Source organism: Sus scrofa, chromosome 9 (assembly GCF_000003025.6).
Source record: "Sus scrofa isolate TJ Tabasco breed Duroc chromosome 9, Sscrofa11.1, whole genome shotgun sequence".
NCBI lineage: Eukaryota > Metazoa > Chordata > Mammalia > Artiodactyla > Suidae > Sus > Sus scrofa.
The window spans coordinates 132,801,322-132,822,773 of NC_010451.4; the positions used below are offsets into that span (position 1 = coordinate 132,801,322).

General features: G+C 38.5%; 1 protein-coding gene across 5 annotated transcripts in view; it reads right to left on the reverse strand.

The window, feature by feature from the left end:
* The window catches only part of SYT14 (synaptotagmin 14), a 230,330-nt gene continuing 218,082 nt past the window's right edge, over positions 9,205–21,452 (reverse strand). For all 5 annotated transcript variants that reach the window (XM_021063880.1, XM_021063879.1, XM_005667888.3 and 2 more), the window contains one exon: positions 9,205–20,255. In XM_021063880.1, coding sequence (XP_020919539.1) covers positions 19,942–20,255 — 314 coding nt within the window. In that variant the 3' untranslated portion in view covers positions 9,205–19,941. The remainder of the gene's footprint in view (positions 20,256–21,452) is intronic.

Consider the following 21,452-nt stretch of genomic DNA (forward strand, 5'->3'; position numbering starts at 1 on the left):
TAATGAAACTGAAAAGAGGAAACCAATAGAGAAAATCAATAAAACCAAAAGATGGTCTCAGAAAATGTTAATGAAATTGATAAACTTCTAAGCCAGGTTAGCACAGGACAACAACAACAAAAATTAAGACATAAATTATTGGAGTTCCTGTCATGGCTCAGTGCTTAATGAATCCAACTAGCATCCATGAGGACGTGAGTTCCATCCCTGGCCTTGCTCAGTGGGTTAAGGATCTGGTGTTGCTGTGAGCTGTGGTGTAGGTCGCAGATGTGATTTGGATCCCTTGTTGCTGTGGTGTAGGCCAGCTCCTAGCCTGGGAACATCCATATACTGCAGGTGCAGCCCTAAAAAGACAAAAATAAAAAAATGAAAGAGGGACATCATTAGAGATCCCATGAACATTAAAAGGATAATAATGGAATATTATTAACAACTCTGTGCCCACAAATGTATTAACTTAGATGAATTGGGTAAATTCCTTAAAAGACACAAGTACCAAAACTCACACAAGAAGAAATAATCTGAATAGTGCTCTTAAAAAATTGAATCAATAATTTTATAGGAGTTCCCGTCGTGGCGCAGTGGTTAACGAATCCGACTAGGAACCATGAGGTTGCGGGTTCGGTCCCTGCCCTTGCTCAGTGGGTTAACGATCCGGCGTTGCCGTGAGCTGTGGTGTAGGTTGCAGACGCGGCTCGGATCCCGCGTTGCTGTGGCTCTGGCGTAGACCGGTGGCTACAGCTCCGATTCGACCCCTAGCCTGGGAACCTCCATATGCCGCGGGAGCGGCCCAAGAAATAGCAACAACAACAACAACAACAAAGACAAAAAGACCAAAAAAAAAAAAAAATTTATAATCTTCAAAAAAAGAAAACATCAGGTCCAAATGGTTTCACAAACAAATTTTACCAAACATTTATGAAGCTGATATTACCTCAATACACAACAGAATAAAGACATTACAACAAAGAAATCTGTAGACTAATTTCTCATAAGACGCAAAAATACTCAACAAAATATTAGCAAATTGAATACAGCAATATGTAACAAGAATTATACACCATGACCAAGTGAGACTTGTTCCAGGTAGGCAAGGCTGGATCAACTTAGAAAATTAATCAACTTTGCTGTACAGCAGAAATTGGCACAACATTATAAACCAACTATAATTTTAAAAAAAGTAAAAAAATCAATGTAACCTACTTCAACAGGCTAACGAAGAATCATATTCTCAGTATCAATAGATGCAGAAAAAAATTTCACAAAGTTCAAAACTTATGATAAAAACTCTCAGCAATCTAGAAGCAAAGGAGAACTTCTTCAACCTGATAAAGAATATTTACAAAAACCCTGCACCTAACATCCTTAGTGGTGAGACCTAGACACTGTCCCCATAAGACGGGGACAAGGCAGCAGTGTCCTCTGTCAACACCCCTATTCGATATTTTACTGGAAGTCCTATATAGTCCGAAAGGAAAGGAAATAAGACACACTGGGAAGGAAGGAAAGTGCTTTTGTTTGCAGATGACATGAATCCCAAGCAACGACAACAAAAACTCCCCAAATACTGAGTACAGAAAGGTCATAGGACACAAGATTAATACACAAGTCAACTGCTTCTCAACATAAGAATAATGAACAACTGGAAACCGAAGTTAAAAAAAAAATGCTATTTATGATAGCACTAAAGAAGTATTAGAGACGAGCCTACCAAAGTATGTACAGGATCTATATATGGAAAATTACAAAGTTCTGATGCAAGAAATCATCTAAGGATCTAAATAAATGAGATATTTTTGTGTTCCTGGATTAAAAGAGTCAATGTTATATATAAAGACGTCAGTTTTTCCAAGGGTGATCTTAAGATTCAATTCCAATCAAAACTGCAATGAACTACTTTGTAGATATTGACAAACTGATATTAAAGTTTATAAAGGCAAAAGAGGAGTTCCCCCTGTGGTGCCAATGGGATTGGTGGCATCTTGGGAGCACTGGGATGCAGGTTCAATCTCCGGCCTGGCACAGAGGGTTGAAGATCCAGGGTTGCCATAGCTGCAGCCTAGGCTGCAACTGTGGCTCATGTCTGATCCTTGACTGGGAAGCTCCATATGCCATGGGGTGGCCAAAACAGAAAAAAAAAGGTCAAAGACCTAGACTAACACAAAACTGAAGAAGAATGAAGATAGGAATGCTCAGAATACCCAATATTAAGAATTATTATAAGAGTTCCCGTTGTGGCTCAGTGGTTAACGAATCTGACTAGGAACCATGAGGTTGCGGGTTTGATCCCTGCCCTTGCTCAGTGGGTTAAGGATCCAGCGTTGCCGTGAGCTGTGGTGTAGGTTGCAGATGCGGCTCGGATCTGGTGTTGCTGTGGCTCTGGTGTAGGCTGGCAGCTACAGCTCCGATTCAACCCTTAGCCTGGGAACCTCCATATGCCACAGGAGCGGCCCAAGAAATGGCAAAAAGACAAAACAAACAAAAAAAGAATTATTCTAAGCCTACAATAAACGAGACAGCATGGTATAGGTGAAAGAATGGATATGTAAGTCAATGGAAAAGAATAGTGAGCCCAGAAATGGGCTCACACAAATACGGACAACTTATCTTTGACAAAGAAGCAAAAGCAATTCAATGGAGAAAGGAGAGTCTCTTCAACAAATGACGTAGGAAAACTGGACACGCAAATGCAAAAAAATAAAAACAAAAAACCTAGACATAGATCATATACCTTAAAAAAATTTTTTTTTTTACTTAAAATCAATCATAGACATAAATGTAGAATGCAAACTGTAAAACTTATAGAAGAAAATAAAGGAAAAAAATCTAGGTAACTATGGATTTGATAAAAAGGTTTTAGATACAAAACTAGAAGCATAATCCATGAAGAAAAGATAGGTAAGTTTACCTTTCTTACAATTAAATACTGCTTTGTGAAAGACAATCTTAAGAGAATGAAAGGACATATCACAGGCTGGGAGAATATATATATTTGCAAAACATTATCTGATAAAGGAGTTGTATACAAAATATACAAGGAACCCTTAAGATTCAGCTTTAAGAAAACAAACAAACCAATTTAAAAATGGGCAGAGATCTGAACAGATATTTCATCAGAGAAAATGTACAGATGGAAACCATATATCCCATCTGTAGGGAACTGCAAATTAAAATAACAGTGAAATACCACTCTGTACCTATTAGAATGACTAAGATCCAAAAAACTACCAACAGCTTGCGTGGAGCAAAGGGAACTTTCACTCATTGCTGGTGGGAATGCAAGATGCTACAGCCACTTGGGAAGACAGTTTGGCGGTTCCTTACAAAGCTAAACCTGGCATTAGCACACAGTCTTGCAATTGAATGCCTAGGTATTTACCCGACTGTGAAATTTTATACTCACACAACCCCCACCCCCGCCACCTTGCACATAACCTTTGTAGCAGCCTTATTCAAAGTTGACAAAAACGAGAAGCAACCAAAATGTGTCTCAATAGATGAATGCATAAACAGTGGATAAACTATAGTATAGCCATACAATTAAATAATAATAATTTAAAAAATGAGTTATTAAGCTATGACAAGACATGAATGATTTTTTAATGCATATTGCCAAGTGAAAGAAGCCAGTTTGAAAAGACTAAATACACTATTATTCCAATTATACGACATTCTAAAAAAAGCCAAAAAATGATGATGAAAAGATCAGTAATTGTCTGGGGCTTGAGGGCAGAAGAAGGGAGTTGAATAGTTAGTTATACACAGAATTGGTTGTTTTTTTAAGGTGGTAAAACTATTCTGTAATGGGTATATGTCATTGTACATTTATTAAAACCTATAGAAGTTTCCAAAGCAAAGAATGAACCTTAATGTCTGAGAAAATTTAAAAATCATTTAGGGAGTTCCCATCGTGGCTCCGTAGAAAGGAATCTGACTAGCATCCATGAGGACACAGGTTCGATCCCTGGCCTTCCTTAGTGGGTTAAGAATCCTGCATTGCCATGAGCTGTGGTGTAAGTCACAGATGCGGCTTGGATTCCGCATCGCTGTGGCTGCTGTGTAGGCCAGCGGCTACAGCTCCTACTGGAGCCCCAGTCTGGGAATGTCCATGTGCTGTGGGTATGGCCCTCAAAAGACCAAAAAAAAAAAAAAAAAAAAAAAAAGCATTTAGAAGGTCAAAGAATCCCAGGATGGAATGCAGGATGTGATAAAATAATTTAACTGGAGTTCCTGTTGTGGCTCAGTGGTTAATGAATCTGACTAGGAACCATGAGGCTGTGGGTTCGATTCCTGGCCTTGCTCAGTGGGTTAAGGATCCAGCGTTGCCGTGAGCTGCGGTGTAGGTTGCAGACGCGGCTCAGATCTGGTGTTGCTGTGGCTCTGGCATAGGCCGGCGGCTACAGCTCCGATTCGACCCCTAGCCTGGGAACCTCCATGTGACTTGGGAGCGGCCCAAGAAATGGCAAAAAGACAAAAAAAATAATAATAATAATTTAACTGTATTGTGAACGGGAAGACCACCTGACTGAAGGGAGTGGGGGAAGGGGCTCACTTAAGCGGTGGAGTTTGAGTGGAGATTGCAAGAAGGAATACACGCAAAAGAAACTGTACTGTTCCCTAGTTGGGGGAGCTGTTGTTCAGGGGTAGGGGTAACAGCTGTGGTGTGTTTACATGTGCACTGGAGCGGTGCCGGCAGGGGATGGCGGTGGCACACGGCTGGAGTGGGATTTTATAGACGAGAGGAGAGGAGGCTGGAATGATCCGTGTGCTGACGGGTTAGAAATGAAGACATTCGTGTGAACCCACGTTTAGCTTCATATAGATACAGACTATTGCATACACATACTTGTAGATATGTGTATCCAGATGGCTTAGCACAAACACCGTGTTTCCTGTCAGCTCCGAGGGCCTGGACCCAGCGATACCCCAGGAGCAACAGGCATAACTAGTATTCAGATATGGGTTTCTGATGCCTCTGCCTCAAAAGAGGAATAAGGACTTCTTGGAGAATTAGCTGATTCTGGGATTGGGGCTAAAGTATACAAGATGAACCTGAACTTGGAGCATCTCAGAGAGCCATAAAGTGAGGAAGTGCTAGAAAGAAAGAAAGTGAGGATGAGGGAAAGAGGAAGGAAGGAAGGAAGGAAGGAAAAGTGGAAGGAGGGAGGGAAGCAAGGAACAATGCCTCCACCGTGGAGGAGGTAAGTCACAAGGACACAGGAGCCAAAGGAAAGAGCTCCCAATTGTCAAAGCTGGAACAATCTGAACAAAATAAATATAGTGGTGTATACCCAAAGGATAAGACATCTCTGTGTCTAAACTGATATTAAATGATGGAACAAATAAATGGGAGGAGAGGCAAACCTCCCATGCAGAATTTCAAACAACTTATGTAGACACTCTGCTCTCAAGAATCTGGAGCATAACTCTTGCGTGTCAGCACACAGCGACTCCCGTCTGAAGAGGACAGTATACAACGGGAAAAGGGAATAACTTGACAGTGAAGACACCCGACAAACACTGCCTCAGCCAGGTGATCAAAAGAGAGCAGCGATGACTCACGTTGACAGTAAGCATCCGTGATATGACGTATTGAAAATGGCCCTTTACCTCCGTGGTCTTCCTCCCTAAAACCCATATCCTCCGTCGAATCATGAGAAAAACATCAGACAAATCCCAAGTGAGGGACATTCTGCAAAATACCTCAGCAGTACTACTTGGAACTGTCAAGGTCATTAAAAACAAGGGACGTCAGAAACTGTCAGTCATGAGGACAGAGACAGGACGAGTGAATGCAGTGTGGTGGCCTGTAACAGAAAAAGGACATGGAGTGCAAACTAAGGAAATCTGATGAAATGATGAACCTTAGTTTGATACTGGTTCATTAATTGTATCGACCTTGGTTCATTAGTTGTAACAAATGTACCATATTGATGTAAGATGTTAATAATACGGGCAAAAGGTGCAGGGTATGTGGGAACTCTGTATTATCACATTATTCTTTTTTCTGTAAATCCAAAACTGTGCTAAGATGAAGTTTGAAATGTTAATAAGCTTAGTGCTACCTTAATATTATTTTCCTATGAACTATATGTCAGAAATGGAATTTTTATCAATTAATGGACTAGAAATCACAAATGCCGTGGGGCTTCATAAACCAAATTTCGTGGTTAAGAGATTTTCAACCCATCACCTCATCTCATCTCCTGGGTCATAGTTAGACCCGATTCTCCAGTCGGGTTGGAGAGACGAGTAATATGAATTTGCTCTAACAGCCTTAAACTGTTCCTGAGAAATAACGTCTTGATGCAGTCCTGGCAGGCAGTGTTCCTGAGACCTACCTCATTTGGTTTTGGTCCTCAATCAATCCGATACCAGACGCTGTCCTTCCTCACACTGAATTCTGTCTGGCAGTGGAGTCATCCAGACTTCTCTCAGCTGCTAGCTTGGAATCCATGAACTTACCTGCTGGTGTGAAGTGGGTGCTGCAGGAACAAAGTAGGCCTGAAATGTACAATTGCTCAAACACACAAACGTTTATTTCTTGCTCATGTAACAGGCGGACAAAGATAATACTGGCTGGTGGGAAGATAAGCCCCAAGCAGTGATTCCAAAACCTAGGCCCCAGAATTCGCTGGTGGCACAGCGGGTTGGGTTAAGGATCTAGTGTTGTCACTGCTGTGGCTTGGGTTGCTGCTGTGGTGTGGGTTTGATCCTGGCCCAGGAACTTCCACATGCCATGGATGTGGTCAAAAAAAACAAAACAAAACAAAACAAAAAAACAACAAAAAAACAAACAAAAAAAAGGAAGAAGAAGAAGAAGAAGAACCTAGGCTCCTTTCATCCAGCAGCTCCACCATCCCCTTGGGCACTGGGATGCCACCATCTACAGCCAGCTAATGGATGAGAAAAGATGGTGAAGGGGGCATTTGACCTGGAAATGCCACCTGTCACTTCCCCTCATGTTCCAGGTGGCTAGAACTCAGTCATATAGCCATAAACGTGCTAGTGTGCGTCCAGGAGAAGGAGAACAAAGGTTTGTTAAACAGCTTACATTCTCCCCAACAAAGACAAACTCAAGTCCCATCAGCTCCTGCACTCCTTCTGACGTCCCTCCTCTCTGGTGACACACTCTTCTTTCCATCACATCCAGTGGCCTGAGAGTTTAAAGACAACTTATCTGCTCACCAAATACGAAATGTAGAGGAGGAAGTGGATAACCGTAATTAAAATTCCCATTTGATATCATATGATATCACCTCTACGTGGACTCCAAAAATGATACAAAGGAACTTATTGACAAAACAGAAATAGGCCCACAGACATAGACAACAAATGTGTGGTTACCAAAGGGGGAGGTGGAGGGGGGAGGGATGAATTCGGATTTGGGATTAACAAATACACACTACCACACATAAAGCGGATAAACAACAAGGACTTACTGCATAGCACAGGGAACTGTGGTCACTATTTTGTAAAAACCTATAATGGAAAAAGAATCTGAAAAAAGAATATATATATATATATGTATAACTGAATCACTTTGCTGTATATTTGAAACGGACACATTTCAAATTAACTCTACTGAGAATTATTTTCTTCTTGGGGCTTACATGACTTTCACAGTTGGCTTCATGAGCATGCAAGTTTGCCTGCAGTTCCTCTGAAATAAGAAGCAAAACGCTTTTAAAATTTTGATCTCTATCGCATGGCTGAGTCCCTTTGTTTTCTTCTGGGGTCTTAATAGGCCTTTTAAACCCAAAACCCTTTTTTAGTCGAATCTTAATATTTGGGGTTCAGAACCAGTAGACTTTTCAAACCTCTAAGGCACTTAATCTCTGGGCCCTCTCCAGTCCCTTCAGTCTCTATGGAAAGACCATTTATAGCTTGCCTGAGTTTACTGCTTTGTTGTAATATTTTTCAGCAAAAAAACCAAAAACCAAAAAACCCCCGTTTCAGATACATTGGCTACTCGGGCTCTTTCTATCCATTTCGCCTACACTCCAGGTTCAGTAGTCATACAGACCCCCTTCCAAGTAAAACAGGCACAGGTTTTGCCACTGCATAATGTGGGTTCCAGTTTTCAGCCTGCTGTGTCTGTTTCCTTTCTGCTGGCTGTTTGGCTGCTAAGCCAGTGTAACATATTGTAGGTTTTCACTCCCCAGAACCCCACTGGAAGATCCCAGTATTTGTTTTGCTTTTAATTGTTTGCAGTAACAAATGGGTCTAAAATGCGTAACGGTTCAAATCAAAAGAAGTTGTTCTCACTTATGCTAACGGGTCCAAGGCAAAGACATCTGGTTGTCTCTTGACCGTAAGGTGACTTGATGACCCGGGATCTTCCCAGTTCACAGCTCTGTCATTCCCTTGGCTTTCATTTTCCTCTGGATCCGGTTGGTGGAAAGGGAAAGAAGGCAAGGCGAGGGCAAATTGGTTTCTTAAAAACCACCTCGAGAGTGGCCCATGGCCCCTGCTCGTATTCCATTGGTTGAATTCAGTCTTATGGACATACTTAATTTCAAGGGAGGCCAAGAAATGCAAGCTAGCCAGATGACTGAGAAGAAAAGAAAAACATGAAATTTGGTAACAAGTGGACAGTTCCCATCGCATATTAAATGTACTATTTGGGGAGTTCCCATTGTGGCTCAGTGGGTTAAGAACCTGACATAGCGTTCGTGAGGATGCAGATTGGCTCCCTGGCCTCTCTCAGTGGGTAAAGGATCTGGTGTTGCTGCAAGCTGCAGCACAGGTCACAGATGTGGCTTGGATCCAGTATTGCTGTGGCTGTGGTATAAACTGCAGCTGCAGCTCTGATTCAACCCCTAGCCCAGGAGTTTCCACATGGCACAGGTGTAGCCATAAAAAGAAAAAAAGGGGGGAAATGTACTGCTTGGAAGGTTTTCCCTTAGATATATTTTCCTTATGTCAACTGAGGATGTTCCTTCATTTTCTGCCCTCTTACTGAGTTTATGAGATCCTTCCAAAATTTGTCCCCACGTATTTGGCATTTACTTTTATGTAGAAACCTTTAGTGTATACTATTTCATTATAAAGTACTATTCAAACAAAATATTTCACGTGTTTCCCTGACTTTTTTTTGGCCATGCCCATAGCATGCAGAAGTTCCCAGGCCAGGGACTGAATGCACGCCACAGCAGTAACCAGAGCCTCAGCAGTGAAAACACTGGATTCTTAACCCACTGAGCCACCAGGGAACTCCTACCGAGACCTTTTATTTTTGAATTGGGAATAACTTTATTTGCAAATGGGAAAAAACATGAATATTTTCATAATATGGTAAGAAAAATCTGACTTAAATATAACTTTGCATAATATTGGAGATCAAAGTAGTTACGATCAATTTGCAATTAAACCATAATCTTAAGTATATAACGAGGTATGATAACCTAAATCCCTCTCTAACAATAAAAAAAGGTAATTTATTGATTTGCTAGTTATAATGCAAATATGCCTATTTTCTGCTGGAATTTCACTTTATATCAGTTTTCCAATTGATCGTTTACCATTGTCATTCTTCGACAGTTGAGTCATGACTCAAATGAATATGACTTTTTTGGAGTAAAATTATAAGCAAGTCTACTATTTTTCCTTCTTCAACCTTAAATCTTAAAACTGGAAGCTCAACATATTGGGGTTGGGGGGATTCAGCAGCAAGTGTTGGGAAGGGATACAAATTCCTAAATAGTTGAATATCAAATTAGGAGCAGATTTATCTTAAGCAGAAGTGTTTCATGTTTCCCTTGTGTTTAAGTAGAGATGATTCTTATTAAAAAAAAAACCAAACTAAACAGATCATCTGGGCATTGATGTTCTACTCTTTAAAAAATTGACTAAAAAGGCTTCTGATTAATTTATGGAATTAAGGATTCAAAGACAATCAGAAATTAGATAATGTAGTAACTTTAATTTCTGTCAATTTTAGAGCACCAAAAGTTTAAATTATTTTGAATATGGAAAATAGTACTTGTTAAGTCTGTTCTTATGTTTGTTGCTGGAAATAAAATGGACAAGGGAATGAAATATGAAAAATATCTAAATTCAAGGTCTTTGAGAAACAATGCAATAACTACCTAACAAAAAAGAATTAGAAATCAACAAACTACTATTGCCAAATAGAAAATGATTTTGCTAAATAGAATGACAATACTGATACGAATTATGACAAGTTCACATTAAATGAAAGAGCGAGCTAGGTAGCAGTGTATATATACACATATTCCAGCTAAAGGTGTTGTTATTGTCATCATCTTAAAGCTACTTAGTTTCATTCTTGATTTATAAACTTTAAAGGAGATTATTTTAAAATGTTTGCCTCTAGCCCATTTTCTTTGGATGCCAGATTTGACTTAGAAGTAAAGGAAATAATATATCCCAAACATTTTGATAGTAATATTCTATAGCACCTTTTAAACAAGATTCTTTTCAAACTCAAGAGCTTGATAACATTTCCATATATATCCACTTGATAGCTGCTTATGCAACCAACATTATTTTATTTTGTGTAATTGTCACATTAACACTTATTTGTCAATGATAAGAATTCTGGCTGATTTTTGTGTATCATCATCAGAGACGTCAGATGCTTACCCACTCCGAGGGAGTACTGAAACGTGAAGAGATTTCTTACAGAAAAGTGAAAAAAAGTAACTTGGAACCCACACAAAAATTTATTCTCTGGAAAATTAAACTGCCATTAAAATCTCCTTGAATTAATGATTTTAACAGTTTTTACGTTGTTTACACAGAGGTCAGCAATTTCTTTACGTGATACAGTTATACAAAAGGAAAAAAGGCACCGAGACAACCGGTGTAGAGAGAGTAGAAAAGTCGATATGAGAATAAAATGCAACATATAGCACGTTTCCAATTCCATGAAAATGGTTAGACATATGCTCATTCTATAAAATGGGTTGTTTTACACACGCATCTGTTTATAGTTTTGATCAAAAGTGCAACTTAATATGTGACAGTAATACAACACTGTTGCTAACTATACAGACACTATCTTAATAAGATCCATTAATAGCGGAGAGTCACTAGAAAAGATGCAGGAGACAATTTAAGACCAAAGGAAGTGTCAGTCAGCAGTGCATTTCTTCAGGTTGTTTAACAGTTTTGCTCACAGAGCATTTAAACATCATTACAGCATTAAATCCATTACTAGAAAAATAAGTAAGAAAGCTCTGTAGAAACTATACTATTAAGGAAGCTTCTTGCCTCAAAAAAATAATAGGAAGGAAGAAGGAAAGAAGCAAAATAAGGGGATACTGCATCAAATATTCCACTAATTGAGTTTTTCATAAAAATTACATTATTTTGAGAGAAAAAACACAATGCAAGAATATTGCGCTCTGATGAACATCATGAGTTTCAGAAAAACAACAGATGCCAACATTTATCAAGACCCTTAAACTCAAATAATCATTCTTCATCAAGACCAATTGAACTGAAAGGTAATATTGATACATTTTCTTACTTTAAAAGTCTAGTAAAAATCCAGCCAAAGTTTGGCTCTCCCCTCTATGACAGCTTTAAAGATTCCTCAAAACTGTTGCCACTATATTATTTTCACCACAAAAATAAAAGTCTTCTCAATAAAATTATGTAGAGACATTATAAATTAACTCTGTAATGCAAGCTACTACCGGAAATTTTCTCTTAGTAAATTTAAAGTAGTAGTTATAATTTCAAAATGCTATTGTAAACGTCACCATGATTTCCTGGCTGTGTTTTAAAGAACTGTTTAAATATACTTCAATACTAAGAGAGCCAATTCATATCTAAAAGCTACCCTCATCTCTCCTCACAAAACAAATGTGACCTAATTACAGAATGCTGTAAATATTCTCAATATTGAAGCAAAGAGATTTGGCTCCAAACAGAAGCAAGCCCCTCCCCAGCTTCCCATGATTCTATCTGCTTACGTTTTCCTTTTTTACGAAATTGCCCAGTTAAGTCAACATTTCACATTTTTAAAACCAGGAACTTTTTAAAAGGCTTTCTGACAAAATTTATAATAAAAAGAAGGTGCACTCTTGGGGTTGGGGGGAGGAAGGGAGAAGACCAAAAGGAGAGAATTTAGGACATAATGACCTAAAATCTCATTTGCAAGCACCTGGCTTCTACACCATCACGACTGAACTCTTTCGGTGTTAATGGTGTCATCCTGTACCAGGGCTCGAAGAGGGCTTAGAAGACAGGGGTCTTCTCTCGGTGCCTCTGTATTACTTCTCTCAACATTAATGGGGTTATGGACAGGAATCACTGGTGAGGACCGACCCTGAGGGTATACAAAGTTCGGCTGTTATTGAAAACAATGCCATCTGGAGGAGGTGAGCCCACTCAGAAGCTGACGAATGCAGTGTGGTAAGAGCTTCCCAGCCTTCGACCAGATGTGAAAGGCAGGAGAGATGAGAAAGGCAGGGAAAGGCAGGGATAAGGGAAAACCCCATTTTGTCATTAAACACGATAGTCATATTTAATATTAACTGCTTAGACTTACGGAAATAGCATTCTTGCGATGTCTGAATAGATAAACAAATTTCAGAAAACTGTTTATTTTCAGTGTATAATAGACTATTATCTTCCATCTGCTGGATATTCGTTTTAAACACAATTAAATGTCAGGTGAGCGATCACAGGTTAAAGGAAGAAACAGAAAGGTGTTAGGTTTTTCTTTTTAGAATAGTCTTGAATATGTAAAAGGCAAACTAAAATATCAAATAGTGATGAGAATAACAAAAAACGGGTGAAAAAGGGTCCTGAAATAATAGGACAATTTGTGATGCAGACTGTCAAGATGACATTGAAATAATGTCAAAGATCTTATAAAACTATTGCCACATCCGTGAGTTTGTGCTCATAATTAATTGCTTAGAAATTTTTATGTATTAAGAGGTTGAAATTCTAGAATAAAATTATGCCAAACATTTGCTAGATCGATAACCAAATTTTCTTCTCTGCTCCCCACCTCTTTAATATGCTATCCTTCTAGTCAAGATAAGTATACAACAACAACAGCAACGATCAAGTTTGTTGAGATACAACAGACTTAATGACTAAAGAGGGTCTCGCTTTGCGCTCTTGTCTCTGAGAAAACCCATCTGGTCCTCCCTACTGTCCTGTCCTCGTGATTTAGTGAAAAAAGCCAGGGTATCACTTTCTGGTTGTTGTGTTTATTTGTTTTTGGTTTTTGGTTTTTGTTTGGTTTTTGTTTTTTTTTGGGCTCTGCCAATGGCATGTGGAAATTCCTGGGCCAGGGATTGAACCTGCGCCACAGTAGTGACCTGAGCCACGGCAGTCACAGCACCAGATCCTTTAACCCTCTGAGCCACCAGGGAATTCCACGTTATCACTTTTTGATAGAAATTATTCAGCTGTGATGACCTATGGAATCTAGCATGAAAGTATATGAATAGGAATGGGGAAAAGGGAGGAAGAAAGAAGAAACGTTTTCAGCAAGATATATACTTGTCTAAATAGGGAGAGAATAAAGCAAGATTCTTACATTCATTTTGGATAATGGACTAATAATTCAAGAATTCAAACTCTTTCACCTTCAGATCAAATTAACCAGATCTCAAGCCATAAACAGACCAAATGCAACGATATAGCAGCAGTCACAAAATAGCCATTCCATGGGATGTTATTCCAAATATTCAAGTGACCTCATTTTTCAGTGGGTTAATCACAGGTCTTTGTTGGGAAGAATACTTCCAAAATACATCCATGTGAAATATTCCACCAGAGAAGGAGGTATGAGTACATTTTAAATAAGGGGGAAATAGAAACTCAGATGATGAACCTATACACAGAATTTATTTTTAGAGAAAAAGGATGATTCGAGGCTGCTGTATTAACCTGCCATTTGACCTAAAAGAGCCTGCGAAAAGGCAAAGCAACCAAGGAAATTGAGATCAGAGCACAGGGGACAGAAACATTGCTGCTCCTAGTGAAGAATCCAGGAATGAGGTTCGTCTGATGCCTATAATGACAAGAAAGCCATTCAGGATGACGATAAAAGGCAAGAAAGCTTCCTATATACAAGAATGAAAAATGCCAGCACGATGGCTGCCACCACACATTTACTTAAAGGTCGGTCTTATTTCATTTAGAACAGTGACAGAGATGTACTAGGTAAATATTTCCTCAGACTCTCTTTTTACCTTGCATCTATCATTGTAAAGAGAGTCTGGAAGGGAGTATTTGAACAATAATCCAAAGGAATTTTCAGGAATCATAAAACTAACATAATACAATTTATTGTATCATCGAACACTTTCAAAAAGTTATGTTGAATGAGAATGCACAGGAACTCATACTATCACTAAATTTTTCATGACATAGTTCTCTTTTTAAGGAAGCACAAGTAAAAAAAAAAGATCAGTGGCACTAATCCTCATCTTAATCGTCCTCTTATTTATCACGATCACACTTCAAGGTCTAATCTGTGGGCACTGAAACACTGCTACCAGGAATTCTACATAATGAGCTCAGTATTCGATACCAGTGCACCTCAGACAGAATTTCTGGGGAGCTTAATAAAATGTAGATTCTTGGGCTCCACTCCAGACCAAATGAAATAGAACCTCTGAGGTGGGGCTTTGAAATACAAATTAAGCTCTCGAAACAATTCCCAAACACCCTATAGTTTGGGAACCACTGTTTTAAATTTTGCCCTTGGAGAAAATGTGTTTCTTGATAGAGTCTAATCTGTATTTGTTCTCTAGGACCCAAGTCAGGGGTTATTTTCTCCAGGAAGCTTTTCCTGAATTCCATATGGTACTCCTCTGCTAAACTTACATCACCCACCTTAGAATGTAAGCTCCATGAAGGCAAATACTGTCTATCCAAGTCATTATCTCTGCATGTGCAGCACTTGGAAAAATACATAGTACATAGTAGGTACTCTTATAAATATATGTGAAATGAAGAAATAAATCCATACAAGATTCATAAATATTGAGACATGTTAACAGTATTATCGATTTATTCGATAGGGAATTTAGTTCAATTCAACATTCAGTGTGCCTACTCTAAGCAAGGGGCACATAAAAATAAAAAGAGAGTATTAAGTACTACCAAGGGGAAAGATACATGTAATAAAATTAGCTGTAATCCTGTTAAACCTTAACAAAGGGTAAAGAAGCAATATAAATTGCAATGAGAAGGCAGAGAAAGACAGTCTTTCCTCTCAAGGCTAGTATGGGAAGATGGGTGCTAATGGATACAGGCCATCCACCTCGCAGGGAGAAAGGTGATCTCATGCAATTAAAACATCTCGGATTTCTAACAGTGGACAAGGAGCAGACCAGATTGGTTAATTCACTTTCAGAATATAAGCACTTGCTAAACGGGTAGAGTAAATGAATCCCCAAGTCTTTGAAAAGATAAGTCATCTACAAAGTATGACATAAAAGTATCATTTGTGTCCTGAGAAGAAAAAAAAATCTCTGATCTTTTCTTTTTGTCTTGTATTTTTCTTTCCCAAGTTGTTTTTTTTTCCCCTTCTCTTTCTCTAGTTCTGCCATTCAATTAGAATGGGTGGGATTATTGATGAATATAATGTTTTCCTAACTTGTTTTCTTGCAACTAGTACGAAAGGATGCAACTGCAATATGCACAGTATAGGTTTTGGAGTAATTAACAGGTGGATTCTAATCCCAGTGCTGTCACTTACTGGATGACCTTGGACAAGTCTGCCTAACCTCTATCTAGCAGTTTCTTCATCTATAAAATGTTGATAATTTTACTTAACTACTGTTGTAAGAATGGAAATAACAAATTATTATGGTAAATCTTAGTAATTTATAGCAGTTACCATCATCATTATTATACCTTTTGGTGGACAAAGATGATGTTTTAAGGTTAATTTTAAAAAATGCTTTGTAGGCGTTTCCCGGTGATCTTGCAGCCAAGGATTTGGCATTGTCACTGCTGTGGCTTGGGTCTGATCTCTGGCCTGGGAATATCCATGTGCCATGGGTATGGTCCAAATGCGTGTGTGTGTGTGTGTGTGTGTGTGTGTAGAATACCTTTAAAAAAGGCTTTGTAGCATGTTCAACCTTGGACCCAATATTGAGTTCAGTTGGTGATGATGAGACTGCAGGCTACCTCCAATGTAGGCAATGGGTGAACCGGGGACAGTGAAAGGAAAGAAAAGTGAAAACTTATTGAATAATAATTATTGATGTGAAATAATACAATAACTATCAGTGAGAATAGCCTATTAGGCAAACGGCAATTTTTTGCAAGTGGATTTACGTCATCACTATTCCTGTCTGGATAGAGACCTTAAAAATTTTGTTGGTGACTACAGTTCTAGTTTCACCTAAAATTTATACCTTCAATTAGTCTATCTCACAGTCCACTTAAAAAACTATGGTATCATTAGGTCTCCATTTTCATCGTAAAGAATACCCTGGGTTCCATGAACTCTTGCTGTCTTACTTTGCAGTCACTGACTATACTTCTGACTCACTTGATAAGTAAAATGAAAATGACGATGGCATCAAGAAAATGATTTAACATATAGGCCCTGCACTTAAACATGTGTAGATTAATAAGGGTAGGTTAGATATTTTCTCTTTGGTATTTCTTTTTTGGATTCATTTGATTATTTTTGTCACTAAATATATTATTGAGAATTCACTGAATGCATAGTAAGAAAATATGCAAATGGATTTCACACAATGTGAATAGTACAGAAGGCAGCAGAAGAAAACTTCTTAAGGGTAAGATGATAGCACACCAGACAAATTCTTTACTGATCCGAGATACACTTTGTTTCCTGGGCAGTAATAAACAACTACAGTTTGCAGCTCATTTGGGAAGCAAATAAAGCCTGTAATTCCATGCTCAGGAGCTCCCGTGAATGGCAGTCAGTCGTTGTATCTGGACTATCTCATTTTACTACAAAACTGAGGGGATTTTAAGAGAACAGTAAGAAAGCGAGTTGTCTTAAGTTTCTCAGGCAACACCTGCTGCCCACCAGTGGGCCCCTATTTGCTTTAATTGCTGAGATATAAGATTTTGCCTTTAAGCTTTCATGCAAATTCAAGCACACAAAAGAGCAGTAGTACTGTCTCATACATTAGATTCAGTAGAGTGAGTGGTCTCTTGAGCCCTATTTAATCTTTTTCTAAAAGAATAGACAAATTCGGGGGAGTAATTACTCTAAATTGTGTCAATCCAAAGGATAAAAAGATATATATTTTGCTGTGTGTGGAGGAGAATGGCAGCTAATAGCACCCAAAACCAAATATAATTTCTGGTAAATATACAGAGGAGAAAAATAATCCATAAACTTGATAAATGCTTTTCTATTTAGTTATCTGAAAAAGCCAGGGCACCTTCACCTTTACAAAAAACATATACACGCATGTGCACATAGACACACATATTGAGTGTGTCTATGTGCACATGTGTTTCTATGCTGTATGTGTAGGCATGTGTGTGCCTGTGTGTCACACAGGCACACACACACCCACTTCATAATCTTTGAGGACTTGGTAGCTGGGGTGGAGGTAGGGTCCTTCTTGAATTTTTAAAAAATTGTTGATTACTTTTTACACCACACTGGATTTGATAGTTACACCAGATAAGCCCCTGGGGATATAGCCAAACACGCACACGCACAATTCTGGGCACAGTCTGAAGAAAGATTTAACAAATGACTGCTAGTTAGTTCTTTTCCTCACTAAAGGAGAAAGCACCGAGCTGGTCTCAAAATGTGTTGGATTAGGCTTGGTTACAGCTGCAAATAAGACTGGTAACGCTTTTCATTATTGGGATGATCCCAGTTGTTAGCAGTGCAGTTAGTTACTTCAAAGCCAGAAAAGATACTTGCAACATCAAATGCCTCGGTCGAAATTTTCACTAACATCTACAGCCCCTCATTCAGATCTCTTTCTATAAACTGCTGCTGAAAATGCTTTCATGAGATATTTTGCCATTTGATTCATTTTGGTAACTTTATAAACGAATTCATTTACAAAGCCCCGGAAATGCTCATTAATGTAATAATAAAAGAATGGATTTTCCCTTTAAGGTGACCCTGTTACATACACAAACCCCATGTCACCTGATAACGGCATTTGTATTTTATCATATAACGCATGTGCATGAATGCGTAGAGCTGCCGTTTTTTAAGTTGAAAAAATATTAGGAGTTCACTGTCTTTTTGGATTTCTCTTAAGGCCTTACAGTACAGCCAAGCTGAAGTAATAATATCTATGCGTGGTTTTGTTGTTACGGTAATAACAAGTTCTAGCTTACAATAATACATAGTACTTGGTTGGGGCTCGGAACAATGATATGCTGCTTTTTAGTAATTGGTAAATAGTATGTTTTTGTCTACTTTAACTAGAAATTAGAAAGAGAAAAAAGAAAATATGTTTCATATATACAAAACATTCTATTTAATAAAGTATATGCATAAAATTATATACTGGGTAAGAAGCAAAATTAAAAAGGAAACAGCTTATAATATTCCTGATACTCAGAGTTCCTAAGTATAAAAACAACAAATGCCTTTTGCCATTTTAAAAAATTAGCACATTATACAACTTTTACATACTTCAGAGGAAAAAAAGATCTTGTGACACTGTTCTGAGGAATCTAATCTTTACATTTATAAAAATTGAAGGCCTAATTTTGCAAATACAACCTTTAAGCTGTATGAGCAAATTTCACTTACATGAAAGGCACAGGATGACATCACGTTGGAGAACGTATCTGTAAATTTCATAAAATCTAGTCACAAGTCACTAGAAACGTCTTACGGAATCTCAGAACTGTTTTTAACATGATGTTCTGACTCAGACGTGGGACTGGAGAGTCTTTATATCACAAATACAAATTGAAGGAAGAGCGAAGAAGAGAGAATTGTTTCTTGTTTGAATGCTACCTGCTTTATGCAGTGTTGGTTACTAAATACTCAGAGCAGAGAATTCAAATTTTCTTTAACTTGAATTGCTTTCAATTTTCAACAGCTTATTCACTATAGTTTTTAGGTTGTAAAAAAAAAACATCTTCACATCACTACAATTTAAAGAGTCAATCATTGAAAGAGATTTTAAAGTAAAGTCCTGCTCTATTAGCTTCCTACATTGGAATACAAGAATACAGGAAGTGCTTTCAACAGAAAGTTACATGGTTCTACAGTACAACCTGTCTAAGAGACTTGCAAGGGACCAGTGCTGTGACTTGGTCTCTTTGGATCAGGCAAAAGCAGAGGCAATTGAAGAAATGAGCTTTTTCTTTTTTTAATAATACATTAAAAAATTCCCTTACGAAAATGAATACTTGCTTTGCACTTAGATTTGGTGCTACTGAGAAGAACGGAGGCACAACGAAACGAAGTGCACAAAGGGAGAAGCTCGGAAACAAAGGGATTTTCAATGTGGTTGAACCCCTTCAGCACTAGATCTGCTGGGGGAGAGAGCTGGAGGATGACTTTCTCGTATTAAAGAACCCTGCACACCCCAGGAGCGAGCCAGTCCAAATATGTTTGGGGGATCATATCTGACATAGGGTGATACGGAAAGAGGGGTGCAACCAATAATGCTGATTTTCACAATCATTTAAAATTCTGATTTTTCATGAAATTACTGGCTCTTTTGCTAAGGGAAAGTTAACGTCACACCAAAAGGATGTTCTTAAAGCCCGGGAGCATTTGGTTCCTTTAGCAAAGATGATGTAAGTTTCTCATTTTTCTCACACAAGTTCTACCAGAGACACACCTCTGCTTCATTCATGTCAGTATTAGCTGTTCTTTCCACAGAACTGAAAGCCTCTTGGCGGAGTGTTAGAGACGATGCTTCAAAGAATAGCTCTTCTAACGGTGGCCAGGGAGACACCGTAGTGCTGCCTGCAGCGACAATGCTGCCTTGAGCTGTCCCTGCTCCTTGAGCCCAGCCATCACGACTCTAGCAACGCATGCCACCTACATACTTGCTGTCCTTTCGACTCCTTCATTTCAGTCCAGTGATTGAGTTCCTCTTCTCCAGAGCTGTTGAGACCTAAAGAAATCCAGCCTATCATCTCTTTTCTTTTCATGCTGCGTTTGTTGTACACAGACAGTATGAGTGTCACATCAGAGAGCTGAAACAGGGCCACTTGAAAAACAAAAGTTTCTTTGTACACTGGATTTGGCTGCCCTCTGCGGATCGATGTCTTGCATTTGGACATTTCTTGACCCATGGAATTCAGTAGAGTTAACTTAACATACGTATCTACAGAAAAAAACAACATACCACAAATATCATGTGAAACACACTCAAAACGTCTTTCTTACAACATTTGCCGAGAAGATGTGAGTAATTATACTTTATAAGGATATGGTGTATACCGTGTTTAGTGGAAATCCAATTAATTCCACCCTGAGGTGGGTAATTTTGAAATGTGACAAAGTACAGAGAAGGGCTACGTAGGCATACAATCTTTTGGGGGTAATATCGTCACCTCACTGTTTCTACATTACAGTGATAATTTAAAGGTATACCTCATAATCCTTCCTCCACCCTCCCGCCCCCCATCTCTGACCGCCCACCACCCATCCCTGCCCCGCCCCGCCCGTCCGCATCCCATTTAGCTTCACTAAGCAGGACATCATAGCATTAATCAACACTTAGCAAGCTCAATTAGCCACAACACTGTAAAGCATTCCACTGTGTTTTCAGAGTGTAAGAATAAACAAACAAATAGAAATGAAGGCAAATGGTAAGGAGGAAAAAGAGGAAGACGAGAATGCAAAGATGACATCGAAACAGCTTGGGATGAAATGTCAAAAAAATCTCTGCATGGATGTGGTTTTTACATATACTTTAAAAACATTTAAGGGCCAAAATGAAGCCAAATGCGCTACGGGCTCAGAGTTTAGCAAATCAAGTAAAACTTTCTTCTGGTTTCATGCAAGAGTACATTTAATGTGCTTTTTGGATAGTTTAAATAAATACTACAGGATTCCTTTTTGGTATAAGTTAATGTGAAATTTTAAGTATGGTTTCTTAACTATTTTCATGAATTGTAAACAAAAATCGATGTGATGTTTAGTGTACCAAGTGAAACACAGCAGTTCACTGCCTGATTACTTGGGAGAGAAACACTATTTTCAAACAACTCTGTTTTCACGTTCTTTAGACTCATGCAAAATGATCTTCAGCAAGTAGATCCATCATGTGTACTTCACATCCAAATTTCAATGAATTTTAATGAAAATTGAAAATTTCTCATGAAATATCTATTTCTCTCATATGAATCAAAATATAACGAATGGCAAAATAAAACCTTGAATTTAAAAAGTTTTGCTAATTTTATAGATCACTCCAAATACCACCATCCATAATCAGAGATGAATTCTAAGTTAGTTTTATTTACAGTACCACAGATAATAAATGTGCATTTTTTGGAAATCAACATGGTGGACAGCT